We start from the raw sequence: 18,277 nt of genomic DNA on the forward strand, positions 1-18,277 counted from the left end.
AGTTAGTAGTTAGTGGTTATAGGGGTTAGTGGTTAGCAAATAAGATGGGGGGGGGGGGAGATTTTAACTAGCACCAAAATTTGAGACCATTTATAAAGTGTTTTAATTTTCAAGACGTATTTTTACAGCAAGTTAGTATGGGGTTGGACAAGAAATATATAATTCCTTTGGTTTCCGCACTTTGTGTGATTGCTATAGTTTTACCAATAGTGTTAGTTGTACCTCAACAAGCAAGCGACCAAGGTGTGGAAGATGCCTTTGTGGATAAGATTGAAGCAAGCGGTATGTATTTTATAAGTTAGACATTTTATATTGGAGTAATGAATGTAACTTACTTTATCCCCGTGGCCGGAAAACGACAGTCGTTATCACACAGGTTTAACACCTCGTGCCAGCTTACGAGTTACCATGTATGTTACTTTGTGAGTGATTAATTTTTTTTGGATTTTTTCAATTTTTTTTGTATGTATTGCTTGTAATTTGGACAACCCATTAGTGACCACTGGGTTGGAGAAATTGCCGTTAAGTTTCTCGCCCATGGACACTGGGTCATTCTTGGCGGAAATCTTAGGTCTCAATAAGGCGTGCAGCGCCGCGGGACCTCACCCGCATAGAATACAACAGCACTTTTTTTGCTATAACGTCCGGCGCCTAACCGAGTGCTGGTTAGTCTAGCTGTAACCCAGCGGTTATGAATTCGAGGTTCGTCTCTGCTACTGTCCGTCACATACTAATAAACATTAAAAAATTATTTATTTTAACTAATCGTAAAAAAAAACTTTCGATTAAAATAATCACCAACAAAGTCATATACACTTGGTAACTCGTTAGCGGGTGGAAGTTATACCATGGGTGTCGGGGCTACTTACAATAGTCGTTATAACACGAGTGTCTATGTATCACCCACGAGTTACAAAGACTGCCATTTTTGTAAGTTACTAATCCCATTAAAAATTACAATTGGGTTAAATTAATTATTGTTGACTTTATTGCCTATAGAAACACCCGCATGCAATAAGAACGAAAAGCCGACATTCCAAGAACTCTGGTTAAATCATAAACCGCATCCTACAAACAGTAAACCAGTGATAAGCGGTTGTAGCACACACACCAAATAGGATCATCAATTTGTTAATATTTTTCAACACGCACCTATGGTCGTTTTCTCGCCACACGAGGACTAAACATACATTCATTAAACCTCTAGAAAGTTTACATTTACGAACTTACAATAAGCATAGCAGGGACGGCATGACCTATTTATTTTCGGCGAAGTAACAGCGGTAGTCGTTAAAACATGCGCATAAGAGTATCGGTCAAAAGTTAACATTTCAAAACCCCTGATTTTACGAATCCTATACAGTAAACCAAGGGGTTCTGGTGGGCCAACTTACCCCTGAGGCCGGAATGTTTCTCGGGATCCCATTCAGTCAACCCCCGGTCGCTGATTGGCGGTGGCGGAACCCACGTGACCCCGTAAACTTCCCCGGCGGCCAATGGGACGCGACCTACACCAGGCCTGCCTGCCCTCAAATATGCGACCAACCAGCGTCGGAGTATTCTTGTCCGCATGAGGTATTTTCAGTTTTATTTGTGGAGTTTTTAAAGTACGGTCGCAATTGCAAAGATTATAATTTGTAGTATTGGAAATGATTGAACGTAACTTACTAATCCTCGCATGGCGGGATAAACGGAAGTCGTTATAACAAATTGAATAAGAGACTGACGATACCATTTAGGCGAAATATATATCTTTTAATATGCAATTAGTTAAACTTTTTGTCTGTTACGTTTTCGTGGCACCAGGTCGTTATTTTTTGGAATGTTTTTAATTATAGTGGGGTGGGGGGAACGAGACACGTTTCAATATCCAAATATTCTGATCGTATTTTAAACTCTTAATTATGAGAGTTATGACTGTTTTATAATTCTTTGTATGTTCTTCGTTTACTATCAAATGGGAGGGAAAATAAATAGAAACGTGTCCCATCTTACCCCACCCTACCATGTATTTTAATATGAAACTGGTTGAACTTAATTTTGTCTATTACGTTTTCGTAGCACTAAATTCTTGTTTCTAAGGCTTTAAGCAGGGTACCAAATGGGACGGAAAAGGTAATAAAAGGGTGTCCCATCTTACCCCACCCCACTATACATTAACCAAGCAGGCAGCAATAATCTTTGTAGAGAATAGATGAATGCAACTATTTCAGACGAACGAGGATTGTCTTTACTTGAACGTGTGGGTGCCTCGAAGATTAGCGACCAAGGTTTCGGGCAACTCCGTAATCGAGGATAATCATTACATGTTGGACACCCAAAGTGGACAATCGCTCGCAGTCATGGTTTGGTTTTATGGTGGAAACTTCTTGAACGGCGCTGGGTCGTGCGTTCTATACGATGGGCGATTTATGTCGAACCTCGGCGACGTCATCATAGTGACTACAAATTACAGGTGATGCATTTATATCCATGCCACGCCCATGCCACGCCCATGCCACGCCCATGCCACGCCCATGCCACGCCCATGCCAAGGCCATGCCACGCCCATGTCATGCCCATGTTTTATCATGTGTTTGTACCAAAATTCAAAAATTTAATTTCTACCAAAGTCAAAAAATTGAGATTCTACCCCAATGCATGATACCGGTATCATGTGTTTGTACCAAAATTGAAAAAAAATTGATTTATTACATAGGTCAAAAAATTGAGATTCTACCCCAACGCATGATACAGGTATGATACTGGTATCATGTGTTTGTACCAAAATTCAAAAAATTTAATTTTTACCAAAGTCAAAAAATTGAGATTCTACCCCAACGCATAATACCGGTATCATGTGTTTGTACCAAAATTGAAAAAAAATTGATTTATTACATAGGTCAAAAAATTGAGATTCTACCTCAACGCATGATACCGGTATCATGTGTTTGTACCAAAATTGAAAAAAAATTGATTTATTACATAGGTCAAAAAATTGAGATTCTACCACCCCAACGCATGATACCGGTATCATGTGTTTGTACCAAAATTCAAAAAATTTGATTTTTTACCAAAGTCAAAAAATTGAGATTCTACCCCAACGCATGATACCGGTATCATGTGTTTGTAACAAAATTCAAAAAAATTGATTTTTTACCAAAGTCAAAAAATTGAGATTCTACCCCAACGCATGATACCGGTATCATGTGTTTGTACCAAAGCTCAAAAAATTTGATTTTTTACCAAAGTCAAAAAATTGAGATTCTACCCCAACGCATGATACCGGTAGATTCTACCCCAACGCATGATACCGGTATCATGTGTTTGTAACAAAATTCAAAAAAATTAATTTTTTACCAAAGTCAAAAAAATGAAATTTACCCCAACGCATGATACCGGTATCATGTGTTTGTAACAAAATTCAAAAAAATTGATTTTTTACCAAAGTCAAAAAATTTAGATTCTACCCCAACGCATGATACAACGCATGATACCGGTATCATGTGTTTGTACCAAAATTCAAAAAATTTGATTTTTTAGCAAAGTCAAAAAATTGAGATTCTACCCCAACGCATGATACCGGTATCATGTGTTGGGGTATCATGTGTTTGTACCAAAATTCAAAAAATTTGATTTTTACCACAGTCAAAAAATTGAAATTTACCCCAACGCATGATACCGGTATCATGTGTTTGTACCAAATTTGAAAAAAAATTGATTTATTACATAAGTCAAAAAATTGAGATTCTACCCCAACGCATGATACCGGTATCATGTGTTTGTACCAAAATTCAAAAAATTTGATTTTTTACCAAAGTTAAAAAATTGAGATTGGACCCCAACGCATAATACCGGTATCATGTGTTTGTACCAAAATTCAAAAAAATTGATTTTTTACCAAAGTAAAAAATTGAGATTCTACCTCAACGCATGATACCGGTATCATGTGTTTGTACCAAAATTCAAAAAATTTGATTTTTTACCAAAGTCAAAAAATTGAGATTCTACCCCAACGCATGATACCGGTATCATGTGTTTGTACCAAATTTGAAAAAAAATTGATTTATTACATAAGTCAAAAAATTGAGATTCTACCCCAACGCATGATACCGGTATCATGTGTTTGTACCAAAATTCAAAAAAATTGATTTTTTACCAAAGTAAAAAATTGAGATTCTACCTCAACGCATGATACCGGTATCATGTGTTTGTACCAAAATTCAAAAAATTTGATTTTTTACCAAAGTTAAAAAATTGAGATTTTACCCCAACGCATGATACCGGTATCATGTGTTTGTACCAAAATTCAAAAAAATTGATTTTTTACCAAAGTAAAAAATTGAGATTCTACCTCAACGCATGATACCGGTATCATGTGTTTGTACCAAAATTCAAAAAATTTGATTTTTTACCAAAGTTAAAAAATTGAGATTTTACCCCAACGCATGATACCGGTATCATGTGTTTGTACCAAAATTCAAAAAATTTGATTTTTTACCAAAGTCAAAAAATTGAGATTCTACCCCAACGCATGATACCGGTATCATGTGTTTGTACCAAAATTCAAAAAATTTGATTTTTTACCAAAGTCAAAAAATTGAGATTCTACCCCAACGCATGATACCGGTATCATGTGTTTGTACCAAATTTGAAAAAAAATTGATTTATTACATAAGTCAAAAAATTGAGATTCTACCCCAACGCATGATACCGGTATCATGTGTTTGTACCAAAATTCAAAAAAATTGATTTTTTACCAAAGTAAAAAATTGAGATTCTACCTCAACGCATGATACCGGTATCATGTGTTTGTACCAAAATTCAAAAAATTTGATTTTTTACCAAAGTTAAAAAATTGAGATTCCACCCCAACGCATGATACCGGTATCATGTGTTTGTACCAAAATTCAAAAAATTTGATTTTTTACCAAAGTCAAAAAATTGAGATTCTACCCCAACGCATGATACCGGTATCATGTGTTTGTACCAAATTTGAAAAAAAATTGATTTATTACATAAGTCAAAAAATTGAGATTCTACCCCAACGCATGATACCGGTATCATGTGTTTGTAACAAAATTCAAAAAAATTGATTTTTTACCAAAGTCAAAAAATTGAGATTCTACCTCAACGCATGATACCGGTATCATGTGTTTGTACCAAAACTGAAAAAATTTGATTTTTTACCAAAGTCAAAAAATTGAGATTCTACCTCAACGCATGATACCGGTATCATGTGTTTGTACCAAAACTGAAAAAAATTGATTTTTTACCAAAGTCAAAAAATTGAGATTCTACCCCAACGCATGATACCGGTATCATGTGTTTGTAACAAAATTCAAAAAAATTGATTTTTTACCAAAGTCAAAAAATTGAGATTCTACCCCAACGCATGATACCGGTATCATGTGTTTGTACCAAAATTCAAAAAATTTGATTTTTTAGCAAAGTCAAAAAATTGAGATTCTACCCCAATGCATGATACCGGTATCATGTGTTTGTACCAAAACTGAAAAAATTTGATTTTTTACCAAAGTCAAAAAATTGAGATTCTACCCCAACGCATGATACCGGTATCATGTGTTTGTAACAAAATTCAAAAAAATTGATTTTTTACCAAAAAAAAAAATTGAGATTCTACCCCAACGCATGATACCGGTATCATGTGTTTGTACCAAAATTCAAAAAATTTGATTTTTTAGCAAAGTCAAAAAATTGAGATTCTACCCCAACGCATGATACCGGTATCATGTGTTTGTAACAAAATTCAAAAAATTTGATTTTTTACCAAAGTCAAAAAAATGAAATTCTACCCCAACGCATGATACCGGTATCATGTGTTTGTACCAAAACTAAAAAAATTGTAATTTTTTACCAAAGTCAAAAAATTGAGATTCTACCACCCCAACGCATGATACCGGTATCATGTGTTTGTAACAAATTTGAAAAAAATTGATTTTTTATCAAAGTCAAAAAATTGAGATTCTACCCCAACGCATGCTACCGGTATCATGTGTTTGTACCAAAATTCAAAAAAATCGATTTTTTACAAAGTTAAAAAATTGAGATTCTACCCCAACGCATGATACCGGTATCATGTGTTTGTACCAAAATTCAAAAAATTTGATTTTTTACCAAAGTCAAAAAATTGAGATTCTACCTCAACGCATGATACCGGTATCATGTGTTTGTACCAAAACTGAAAAAAATTGATTTTTTACCAAAGTCAAAAAATTGAGATTCTACCCCAACGCATGATACCGGTATCATGTGTTTGTAACAAAATTCAAAAAAATTGATTTTTTACCAAAGTCAAAAAATTGAGATTCTACCCCAACGCATGATACCGGTATCATGTGTTTGTACCAAAATTCAAAAAATTTGATTTTTTAGCAAAGTCAAAAAATTGAGATTCTACCCCAATGCATGATACCGGTATCATGTGTTTGTACCAAAACTGAAAAAATTTGATTTTTTACCAAAGTCAAAAAATTGAGATTCTACCTCAACGCATGATACCGGTATCATGTGTTTGTAACAAAATTCAAAAAAATTGATTTTTTACCAAAGTCAAAAAATGAAATTTACCCCAACGCATGATACCGGTATCATGTGTTTGTACCAAAATTCAAAAAAATTGATTTTTTAGCAAAGTCAAAAAATTGAGATTCTACCCCAACGCATGATACCGGTATCATGTGTTTGTACCAAAACTGAAAAAATTTGATTTTTTACCAAAGTCAAAAAATTGAGATTCCACCACAACGCATGATACCGGTATCATGTGTTTGTACCAAAACTGAAAAAATTTGATTTCTTACCAAAGTCAAAAAATTGAGATTCTACCTCAACGCATGATACCGGTATCATGTGTTTGTACCAAAACTGAAAAAATTTGATTTTTTACCAAAGTCAAAAAATTGAGATTCTACCCCAACGCATGATACCGGTATCATGTGTTTGTACCAAAATTCAAAAAATTTGATTTTTTAGCAAAGTTAAAAAATTGAGATTCTACCCCAACGCATGATACCGGTATCATGTGTTTGTAACAAAATTCAAAAAATTTGATTTTTTACCAAAGTCAAAAAAATGAAATTCTACCCCAACGCATGATACCGGTATCATGTGTTTGTACCAAAACTAAAAAAATTGTAATTTTTTACCAAAGTCAAAAAATTGAGATTCTACCACCCCAACGCATGATACCGGTATCATGTGTTTGTACCAAAACTGAAAAAATTTGATTTTTTACCAAAGTCAAAAAATTGAGATTCTACCTCAACGCATGATACCGGTATCATGTGTTTGTACCAAAACTGAAAAAAATTGATTTTTTACCAAAGTCAAAAAATTGAGATTCTACCCCAACGCATGATACCGGTATCATGTGTTTGTAACAAAATTCAAAAAAATTGATTTTTTACCATAGTCAAAAAATTGAGATTCTACCCCAACGCATGATACCGGTATCATGTGTTTGTACCAAAATTCAAAAAATTTGATTTTTTAGCAAAGTCAAAAAATTGAGATTCTACCCCAATGCATGATACCGGTATCATGTGTTTGTACCAAAACTGAAAAAATTTGATTTTTTACCAAAGTCAAAAAATTGAGATTCTACCTCAACGCATGATACCGGTATCATGTGTTTGTACCAAAATTCAAAAAATTTGATTTTTTAGCAAAGTCAAAAAATTGAGATTCTACCCCAACGCATGATACCGGTATCATGTGTTTGTACCAAAACTGAAAAAATTTGATTTTTTACCAAAGTCAAAAAATTGAGATTCCACCACAACGCATGATACCGGTATCATGTGTTTGTACCAAAACTGAAAAAATTTGATTTCTTACCAAAGTCAAAAAATTGAGATTCTACCTCAACGCATGATACCGGTATCATGTGTTTGTACCAAAACTGAAAAAATTTGATTTTTTACCAAAGTCAAAAAATTGAGATTCTACCCCAACGCATGATACCGGTATCATGTGTTTGTACCAAAATTCAAAAAATTTGATTTTTTAGCAAAGTTAAAAAATTGAGATTCTACCCCAACGCATGATACCGGTATCATGTGTTTGTAACAAAATTAAAAAAATTTGATTTTTTACCAAAGTCAAAAAAATGAAATTCTACCCCAACGCATGATACCGGTATCATGTGTTTGTAACAAAATTTAAAAAAATTGATTTTTTATCAAAGTCAAAAAATTGAGATTCTACCCCAACGCATGGTACCGGTATCATGTGTTTGTACCAAAATTCAAAAAAATCGATTTTTTACAAAGTTAAAAAATTGAGATTCTACCCCAACGCATGATACCGGTATCATGTGTTTGTACCAAAATTCAAAAAATTTGATTTTTTACCAAAGTCAAAAAATTGAGATTCTACCCCAACGCATGATACCGGTATCATGTGTTTGTAACAAAATTCAAAAAAATTGATTTTTTACCAAAGTCAAAAAATTGAGATTCTACCCCAACGCATGATACCGGTATCATGTGTTTGTACCAAAATTCAAAAAATTTGATTTTTTCATGTGTTTGTACCAAAATTCCAAAATTTTGATTTTTTACCAAAGTCAAAAAAATGAAATTTACCCCAACGCATGATACCGGTATCATGTGTTTGTACCAAAATTCAGAAAATTTGATTTTTTACCAAAGTCAAAAAATTGAGATTCTTCCCCAACGCATGATACCGGTATCATGTGTTTGTACCAAATTTGAAAAAAAAATTGATTTATTACATAAGTCAAAAAATTGAGATTCTACCCCAACGCATGATACCGGTATCATGTGTTTGTACCAAAATTCAAAAAATTTGATTTTTTACCAAAGTTAAAAAATTTAGATTCTACCCCAACGCATGATACCGGTATCATGTGTTTGTACCAAAATTCAAAAAATTTGATTTTTTAGCAAAGTCAAAAAATTGAGATTGGACCCCAACGCATAATACCGGTGTCATGTGTTTGTACCAAAATTCAAAAAATTTGATTTTTTAGCAAAGTCAAAAAATTGAGATTCTACCCCAACGCATGATACCGGTATCATGTGTTTGTAACAAAATTCAAAAAATTTGATTTTTTACCAAAGTCAAAAAAATGAAATTCTACCCCAACGCATGATACCGGTATCATGTGTTTGTACCAAAACTAAAAAAATTGTAATTTTTTACCAAAGTCAAAAAATTGAGATTCTACCACCCCAACGCATGATACCGGTATCATGTGTTTGTAACAAAATTCAAAAAAATTGATTTTTTATCAAAGTCAAAAAATTGAGATTCTACCCCAACGCATGATACCGGTATCATGTGTTTGTACCAAAATTCAAAAAAATCGATTTTTTACAAAGTTAAAAAATTGAGATTCTACCCCAACGCATGATACCGGTATCATGTGTTTGTAACAAAATTTAAAAAAATTGATTTTTTACCAAAGTCAAAAAATTGAGATTCTACCCCAACGCATGATACCGGTATCATGTGTTTGTAACAAAATTTAAAAAAATTGATTTTTTACCAAAGTCAAAAAATTGAGATTCTACCCCAACGCATGATACCGGTATCATGTGTTTGTAACAAAATTCAAAAAAATTGATTTTTTACCAAAGTCAAAAAAATGAGATTCTACCCCAACGCATGATACCGGTATCATGTGTTAGTAACAAAATTCAAAAAATTTGATTTTTTAGCAAAGTCAAAAAATTGAGATTCTACCCCAACGCATGATACCGGTATCATGTGTTTGTACCAAAATTCCAAAAATTTGATTTTTTACCAAAGTCAAAAAAATGAAATTTACCCCAACGCATGATACCGGTATCATGTGTTTGTACCAAAATTCAGAAAATTTGATTTTTTACCAAAGTCAAAAAATTGAGATTCTTCCCCAACGCATGATACCGGTATCATGTGTTTGTACCAAATTTGAAAAAAAATTGATTTATTACATAAGTCAAAAAATTGAGATTCTACCCCAACGCATGATACCGGTATCATGTGTTTGTACCAAAATTCAAAAAATTTGATTTTTTACCAAAGTTAAAAAATTTAGATTCTACCCCAACGCATGATACCGGTATCATGTGTTTGTACCAAAATTCAAAAAATTTGATTTTTTAGCAAAGTCAAAAAATTGAGATTGGACCCCAACGCATAATACCGGTATCATGTGTTTGTAACAAAATTCAAAAAAATTGATTTTCTTACCAAAGTCAAAAAAATGAAATTTACCCCAACGCATGATACCGGTATCATGTGTTTGTACCAAAACTCAAAAAATTTGATTTTTTAGCAAAGTCAAAAAATTGAGATTCCACCCCAACGCATGATACCGGTATCATGTGTTTGTACCAAAATTCAAAAAATTTGATTTTTTAGCAAAGTCAAAAAATTGAGATTCCACCCCAACGCATGATACCGGTATCATGTGTTTGTACCAAAATTCAAAAAATTTGATTTTTTAGCAAAGTCAAAAAATTGAGATTCCACCCCAACGCATGATACCGGTATCATGTGTTTGTAACAAAATTCAAAAAAATTGATTTTTTACCAAAGTCAAAAAATTGAGATTCTACCCCAACGCATGATACTGGTATCATGTGTTTGTACCAAAATTCAAAAAATTTGATTTTTTACCAAAGTCAAAAAATTGAGATTCTACCCCAACGCATGATACCGGTATTATGTGTTTGTAACAAGATTCAAAAAAACTGATTTTTTACCAGCGACAAAAAAATGAAATTCTACCCCAACGCATGATACCGCATGTGTTTGTACCAAAATTCAAAAAATTTGATTTTTTACCAAAGTTAAAAAATTGAGATTCTACCCCAACGCATGATACCAGTATCATGTGTTTGTACCAAAACTAAAAAAAAATGTAATTTTTTACCAAAGTCAAAAAATTGAGATTCTACTACTGTTTGTAACAAAATTCAAAAAAATTGATTTTTTATCAAAGTCAAAAAATTGAGATTCTACCCCAACGCATGATACCGGTATGATGTGTTTGTACCAAAATTCAAAAAAATTGATTTTTTACCAAAGTTAAAAAATTGAGATTCTACCCCAACGCATGATACCGGTATCATGTGTTTGTAACAAAACTCAAAAAATTTGATTTTTTAGCAAAGTCAAAAAATTGAGATTCCACCCCAACGCATGATACCAGTATCATGTGTTTGTACCAAAATTCAAAAAAATTGATTTTTTAGCAAAGTCAAAAAATTGAGATTCTACCCCAACGCATGATACCGGTATCATGTGTTTGTACCAAAATTCAAAAAATTTGATTTTTTAGCAAAGTCAAAAAATTGAGATTCCACCCCAACGCATGATACCGGTATCATGTGTTTGTACCAAAATTCAAAAAATTTGATTTTTTAGCAAAGTCAAAAAATTGAGATTCCACCCCAACGCATGATACCGGTATCATGTGTTTGTAACAAAATTCAAAAAAATTGATTTTTTACCAAAGTCAAAAAAATGAAATTTACCCCAACGCATGATACCGGTATCATGTGTTTGTACAAAAATTCAAAAAATTTGATTTTTTAGCAAAGTCAAAAAATTGAGATTCTACCCCAACGCATGATACCGGTATCATGTGTTTGTACCAAAACTGAAAAAATTTGATTTCTTACCAAAGTCAAAAAATTGAGATTCTACCTCAACGCATGATACCGGTATCATGTGTTTGTACCAAAACTGAAAAAATTTGATTTTTTACCAAAGTCAAAAAATTGAGATTCTACCCCAACGCATGATACCGGTATCATGTGTTTGTACCAAAATTCAAAAAATTTGATTTTTTAGCAAAGTTAAAAAATTGAGATTCTACCCCAACGCATGATACCGGTATCATGTGTTTGTAACAAAATTCAAAAAATTTGATTTTTTACCAAAGTCAAAAAAATGAAATTCTACCCCAACGCATGATACCGGTATCATGTGTTTGTACCAAAACTAAAAAAATTGTAATTTTTTACCAAAGTCAAAAAATTGAGATTCTACCACCCCAACGCATGATACCGGTATCATGTGTTTGTAAGAAAATTTAAAAAAATTGATTTTTTATCAAAGTCAAAAAATTGAGATTCTACCCCAACGCATGGTACCGGTATCATGTGTTTGTACCAAAATTCAAAAAAATCGATTTTTTACAAAGTTAAAAAATTGAGATTCTACCCCAACGCATGATACCGGTATCATGTGTTTGTACCAAAATTCAAAAAATTTGATTTTTTACCAAAGTCAAAAAATTGAGATTCTACCCCAACTCATGATACCGGTATCATGTGTTTGTAACAAAATTCAAAAAATTTGATTTTTTAGCAAAGTTAAAAAATTGAGATTCTACCCCAACGCATGATACCGGTATCATGTGTTTGTAACAAAATTCAAAAAATTTGATTTTTTACCAAAGTCAAAAAATTGAGATTCTACCCCAACGCATGATACCGGTATCATGTGTTTGTAACAAAATTCAAAAAATTTGATTTTTTAGCAAAGTTAAAAAATTGAGATTCTACCCCAACGCATGATACCGGTATCATGTGTTTGTACCAAAATTCAAAAAATTTGATTTTTACCAAAGTCAAAAAATTGAGATTCTACCCCAACGCATGATACCGGTATCATGTGTTTGTAACAAAATTCAAAAAAATTGATTTTTTACCAAAGTCAAAAAATTGAGATTCTACCCCAACGCATGATACCGGTATCATGTGTTTGTACCAAAATTCAAAAAATTTGATTTTTTCATGTGTTTGTACCAAAATTCCAAAAATTTGATTTTTTACCAAAGTCAAAAAAATGAAATTTACCCCAACGCATGATACCGGTATCATGTGTTTGTACCAAAATTCAGAAAATTTGATTTTTTACCAAAGTCAAAAAATTGAGATTCTTCCCCAACGCATGATACAGGTATCATGTGTTTGTACCAAATTTGAAAAAAAAATTGATTTATTACATAAGTCAAAAAATTGAGATTCTACCCCAACGCATGATACCGGTATCATGTGTTTGTACCAAAATTCAAAAAATTTGATTTTTTAGCAAAGTCAAAAAATTGAGATTAGACCCCAACGCATAATACCGGTATCATGTGTTTGTAACAAAATTCAAAAAAATTGATTTTCTTACCAAAGTCAAAAAAATGAAATTTACCCCAACGCATGATACCGGTATCATGTGTTTGTAACAAAATTCAAAAAATTTGATTTTTTACCAAAGTCAAAAAAATGAAATTTACCCCAACGCATGATACCGGTATCATGTGTTTGTACCAAAATTCAGAAAATTTGATTTTTTACCAAAGTCAAAAAATTGAGATTCTTCCCCAACGCATGATACCGGTATCATGTGTTTGTACCAAATTTGAAAAAAAATTGATTTATTACATAAGTCAAAAAATTGAGATTCTACCCCAACGCATGATACCGGTATCATGTGTTTGTACCAAAATTCAAAAAATTTGATTTTTTACCAAAGTTAAAAAATTTAGATTCTACCCCAACGCATGATACCGGTATCATGTGTTTGTACCAAAATTCAAAAAATTTGATTTTTTAGCAAAGTCAAAAAATTGAGATTGGACCCCAACGCATAATACCGGTATCATGTGTTTGTAACAAAATTCAAAAAAATTGATTTTCTTACCAAAGTCAAAAAAATGAAATTTACCCCAACGCATGATACCGGTATCATGTGTTTGTACCAAAACTCAAAAAATTTGATTTTTTAGCAAAGTCAAAAAATTGAGATTCCACCCCAACGCATGATACCGGTATCATGTGTTTGTACCAAAATTCAAAAAATTTGATTTTTTAGCAAAGTCAAAAAATTGAGATTCCACCCCAACGCATGATACCGGTATCATGTGTTTGTACCAAAATTCAAAAAATTTGATTTTTTAGCAAAGTCAAAAAATTGAGATTCCACCCCAACGCATGATACCGGTATCATGTGTTTGTAACAAAATTCAAAAAAATTGATTTTTTACCAAAGTCAAAAAATTGAGATTCTACCCCAACGCATGATACTGGTATCATGTGTTTGTACCAAAATTCAAAAAATTTGATTTTTTACCAAAGTCAAAAAATTGAGATTCTACCCCAACGCATGATACCGGTATTATGTGTTTGTAACAAGATTCAAAAAAACTGATTTTTTACCAGCGACAAAAAAATGAAATTCTACCCCAACGCATGATACCGCATGTGTTTGTACCAAAATTCAAAAAATTTGATTTTTTACCAAAGTTAAAAAATTGAGATTCTACCCCAACGCATGATACCAGTATCATGTGTTTGTACCAAAACTAAAAAAAAATGTAATTTTTTACCAAAGTCAAAAAATTGAGATTCTACTACTGTTTGTAACAAAATTCAAAAAAATTGATTTTTTATCAAAGTCAAAAAATTGAGATTCTACCCCAACGCATGATACCGGTATGATGTGTTTGTACCAAAATTCAAAAAAATTGATTTTTTACCAAAGTTAAAAAATTGAGATTCTACCCCAACGCATGATACCGGTATCATGTGTTTGTAACAAAACTCAAAAAATTTGATTTTTTAGCAAAGTCAAAAAATTGAGATTCCACCCCAACGCATGATACCAGTATCATGTGTTTGTACCAAAAATCAAAAAATTTGATTTTTTAGCAAAGTCAAAAAATTGAGATTCTACCCCAACGCATGATACCGGTATCATGTGTTTGTACCAAAATTCAAAAAATTTGATTTTTTAGCAAAGTCAAAAAATTGAGATTCCACCCCAACGCATGATACCGGTATCATGTGTTTGTACCAAAATTCAAAAAATTTGATTTTTTAGCAAAGTCAAAAAATTGAGATTCCACCCCAACGCATGATACCGGTATCATGTGTTTGTAACAAAATTCAAAAAAATTGATTTTTTACCAAAGTCAAAAAAATGAAATTTACCCCAACGCATGATACCGGTATCATGTGTTTGTACAAAAATTCAAAAAATTTGATTTTTTAGCAAAGTCAAAAAATTGAGATTCCACCCCAACGCATGATACCGGTATCATGTGTTTGTACCAAAACTGAAAAAATTTGATTTCTTACCAAAGTCAAAAAATTGAGATTCTACCTCAACGCATGATACCGGTATCATGTGTTTGTACCAAAACTGAAAAAATTTGATTTTTTACCAAAGTCAAAAAATTGAGATTCTACCCCAACGCATGATACCGGTATCATGTGTTTGTACCAAAATTCAAAAAATTTGATTTTTTAGCAAAGTTAAAAAATTGAGATTCTACCCCAACGCATGATACCGGTATCATGTGTTTGTAACAAAATTCAAAAAATTTGATTTTTTACCAAAGTCAAAAAAATGAAATTCTACCCCAACGCATGATACCGGTATCATGTGTTTGTACCAAAACTAAAAAAATTGTAATTTTTTACCAAAGTCAAAAAATTGAGATTCTACCACCCCAACGCATGATACCGGTATCATGTGTTTGTAAGAAAATTTAAAAAAATTGATTTTTTATCAAAGTCAAAAAATTGAGATTCTACCCCAACGCATGGTACCGGTATCATGTGTTTGTACCAAAATTCAAAAAAATCGATTTTTTACAAAGTTAAAAAATTGAGATTCTACCCCAACGCATGATACCGGTATCATGTGTTTGTACCAAAATTCAAAAAATTTGATTTTTTACCAAAGTCAAAAAATTGAGATTCTACCCCAACGCATGATACCGGTATCATGTGTTTGTAACAAAATTCAAAAAATTTGATTTTTTAGCAAAGTTAAAAAATTGAGATTCTACCCCAACGCATGATACCGGTATCATGTGTTTGTAACAAAATTCAAAAAATTTGATTTTTTACCAAAGTCAAAAAATTGAGATTCTACCCCAACGCATGATACCGGTATCATGTGTTTGTAACAAAATTCAAAAAATTTGATTTTTTAGCAAAGTTAAAAAATTGAGATTCTACCCCAACGCATGATACCGGTATCATGTGTTTGTACCAAAATTCAAAAAATTTGATTTTTTCATGTGTTTGTACCAAAATTCCAAAAATTTGATTTTTTACCAAAGTCAAAAAATTGAGATTCTTCCCCAACGCATGATACCGGTATCATGTGTTTGTACCAAATTTGAAAAAAAAATTGATTTATTACATAAGTCAAAAAATTGAGATTCTACCCCAACGCATGATACCGGTATCATGTGTTTGTACCAAAATTCAGAAAATTTGATTTTTTACCAAAGTCAAAAAATTGAGATTCTACCCCAACGCATGATACCGGTATCATGTGTTTGTACCAAATTTGAAAAAAAAATTGATTTATTACATAAGTCAAAAAATTGAGATTCTACCCCAACGCATGATACCGGTATCATGTGTTTGTACCAAAATTCAAAAAATTTGATTTTTTAGCAAAGTCAAAAAATTGAGATTAGACCCCAACGCATAATACCGGTATCATGTGTTTGTAACAAAATTCAAAAAAATTGATTTTCTTACCAAAGTCAAAAAAATGAAATTTACCCCAACGCATGATACCGGTATCATGTGTTTGTACCAAAACTCAAAAAATTTGATTTTTTAGCAAAGTCAAAAAATTGAGATTCCACCCCAACGCATGATACCGGTATCATGTGTTTGTACCAAAATTCAAAAAATTTGATTTTTTAGCAAAGTCAAAAAATTGAGATTCCACCCCAACGCATGATACCGGTATCATGTGTTTGTACCAAAATTCAAAAAATTTGATTTTTTAGCAAAGTCAAAAAATTGAGATTCCACCCCAACGCATGATACCGGTATCATGTGTTTGTAACAAAATTCAAAAAATTTGATTTTTTACCAAAGTCAAAAAAATGAAATTCTACCCCAACGCATGATACCGGTATCATGTGTTTGTACCAAAACTAAAAAAATTGTAATTTTTTACCAAAGTCAAAAAATTGAGATTCTACCACCCCAACGCATGATACCGGTATCATGTGTTTGTAAGAAAATTTAAAAAAATTGATTTTTTATCAAAGTCAAAAAATTGAGATTCTACCCCAACGCATGGTACCGGTATCATGTGTTTGTACCAAAATTCAAAAAAATCGATTTTTTACAAAGTTAAAAAATTGAGATTCTACCCCAACGCATGATACCGGTATCATGTGTTTGTACCAAAATTCAAAAAATTTGATTTTTTACCAAAGTCAAAAAATTGAGATTCTACCCCAACGCATGATACCGGTATCATGTGTTTGTAACAAAATTCAAAAAATTTGATTTTTTAGCAAAGTTAAAAAATTGAGATTCTACCCCAACGCATGATACCGGTATCATGTGTTTGTAACAAAATTCAAAAAATTTGATTTTTTACCAAAGTCAAAAAATTGAGATTCTACCCCAACGCATGATACCGGTATCATGTGTTTGTAACAAAATTCAAAAAATTTGATTTTTTAGCAAAGTTAAAAAATTGAGATTCTACCCCAACGCATGATACCGGTATCATGTGTTTGTACCAAAATTCAAAAAATTTGATTTTTTACCAAAGTCAAAAAATTGAGATTCTACCCCAACGCATGATACCGGTATCATGTGTTTGTAACAAAATTCAAAAAAATTGATTTTTTACCAAAGTCAAAAAATTGAGATTCTACCCCAACGCATGATACCGGTATCATGTGTTTGTACCAAAATTCAAAAAATTTGATTTTTTCATGTGTTTGTACCAAAATTCCAAAAATTTGATTTTTTACCAAAGTCAAAAAAATGAAATTTACCCCAACGCATGATACCGGTAAATCAATTTTTTTTTTAATAAATCAATTTTTTTTTCAAATTTGGTACAAACGCATGATACCGGTATCATGTGTTTGTACCAAAATTCAGAAAATTTGATTTTTTACCAAAGTCAAAAAATTGAGATTCTTCCCCAACGCATGATACCGGTATCATGTGTTTGTACCAAAATTCAAAAAATTTGATTTTTTAGCAAAGTTAAAAAATTTATATTCTACCCCAACGCATGATACCGGTATCATGTGTTTGTACCAAATTTGAAAAAAAAATTGATTTATTACATAAGTCAAAAAATTGAGATTCTACCCCAACGCATGATACCGGTATCATGTGTTTGTACCAAAATTCAAAAAATTTGATTTTTTACCAAAGTTAAAAAATTTATATTCTACCCCAACGCATGATACCGGTATCATGTGTTTGTACCAAAATTCAAAAAATTTGATTTTTTAGCAAAGTCAAAAAATTGAGAT

At 32.0% G+C, this 18,277-nt stretch overlaps 1 protein-coding gene across 1 annotated transcript in view; it reads left to right on the forward strand.

Moving 5' to 3' along the window:
- The window catches only part of LOC149730385 (crystal protein-like), a 24,846-nt gene continuing 6,569 nt past the window's right edge, over nt 1–18,277 (forward strand). The window contains exons 1-3 of the mRNA XM_089887105.1: nt 1–282; nt 1,364–1,575; nt 2,214–2,455. Coding sequence (XP_089743231.1) covers nt 138–282; nt 1,364–1,575; nt 2,214–2,455 — 599 coding nt within the window. The 5' untranslated portion in view covers nt 1–137. The remainder of the gene's footprint in view (nt 283–1,363; nt 1,576–2,213; nt 2,456–18,277) is intronic.

The sequence above is a fragment of the Ciona robusta genome, chromosome 10 (genome assembly GCF_009617815.1).
Source record: "Ciona robusta chromosome 10, ASM961781v2".
In the NCBI taxonomy this organism is placed as follows: domain Eukaryota; kingdom Metazoa; phylum Chordata; class Ascidiacea; order Phlebobranchia; family Cionidae; genus Ciona; species Ciona robusta.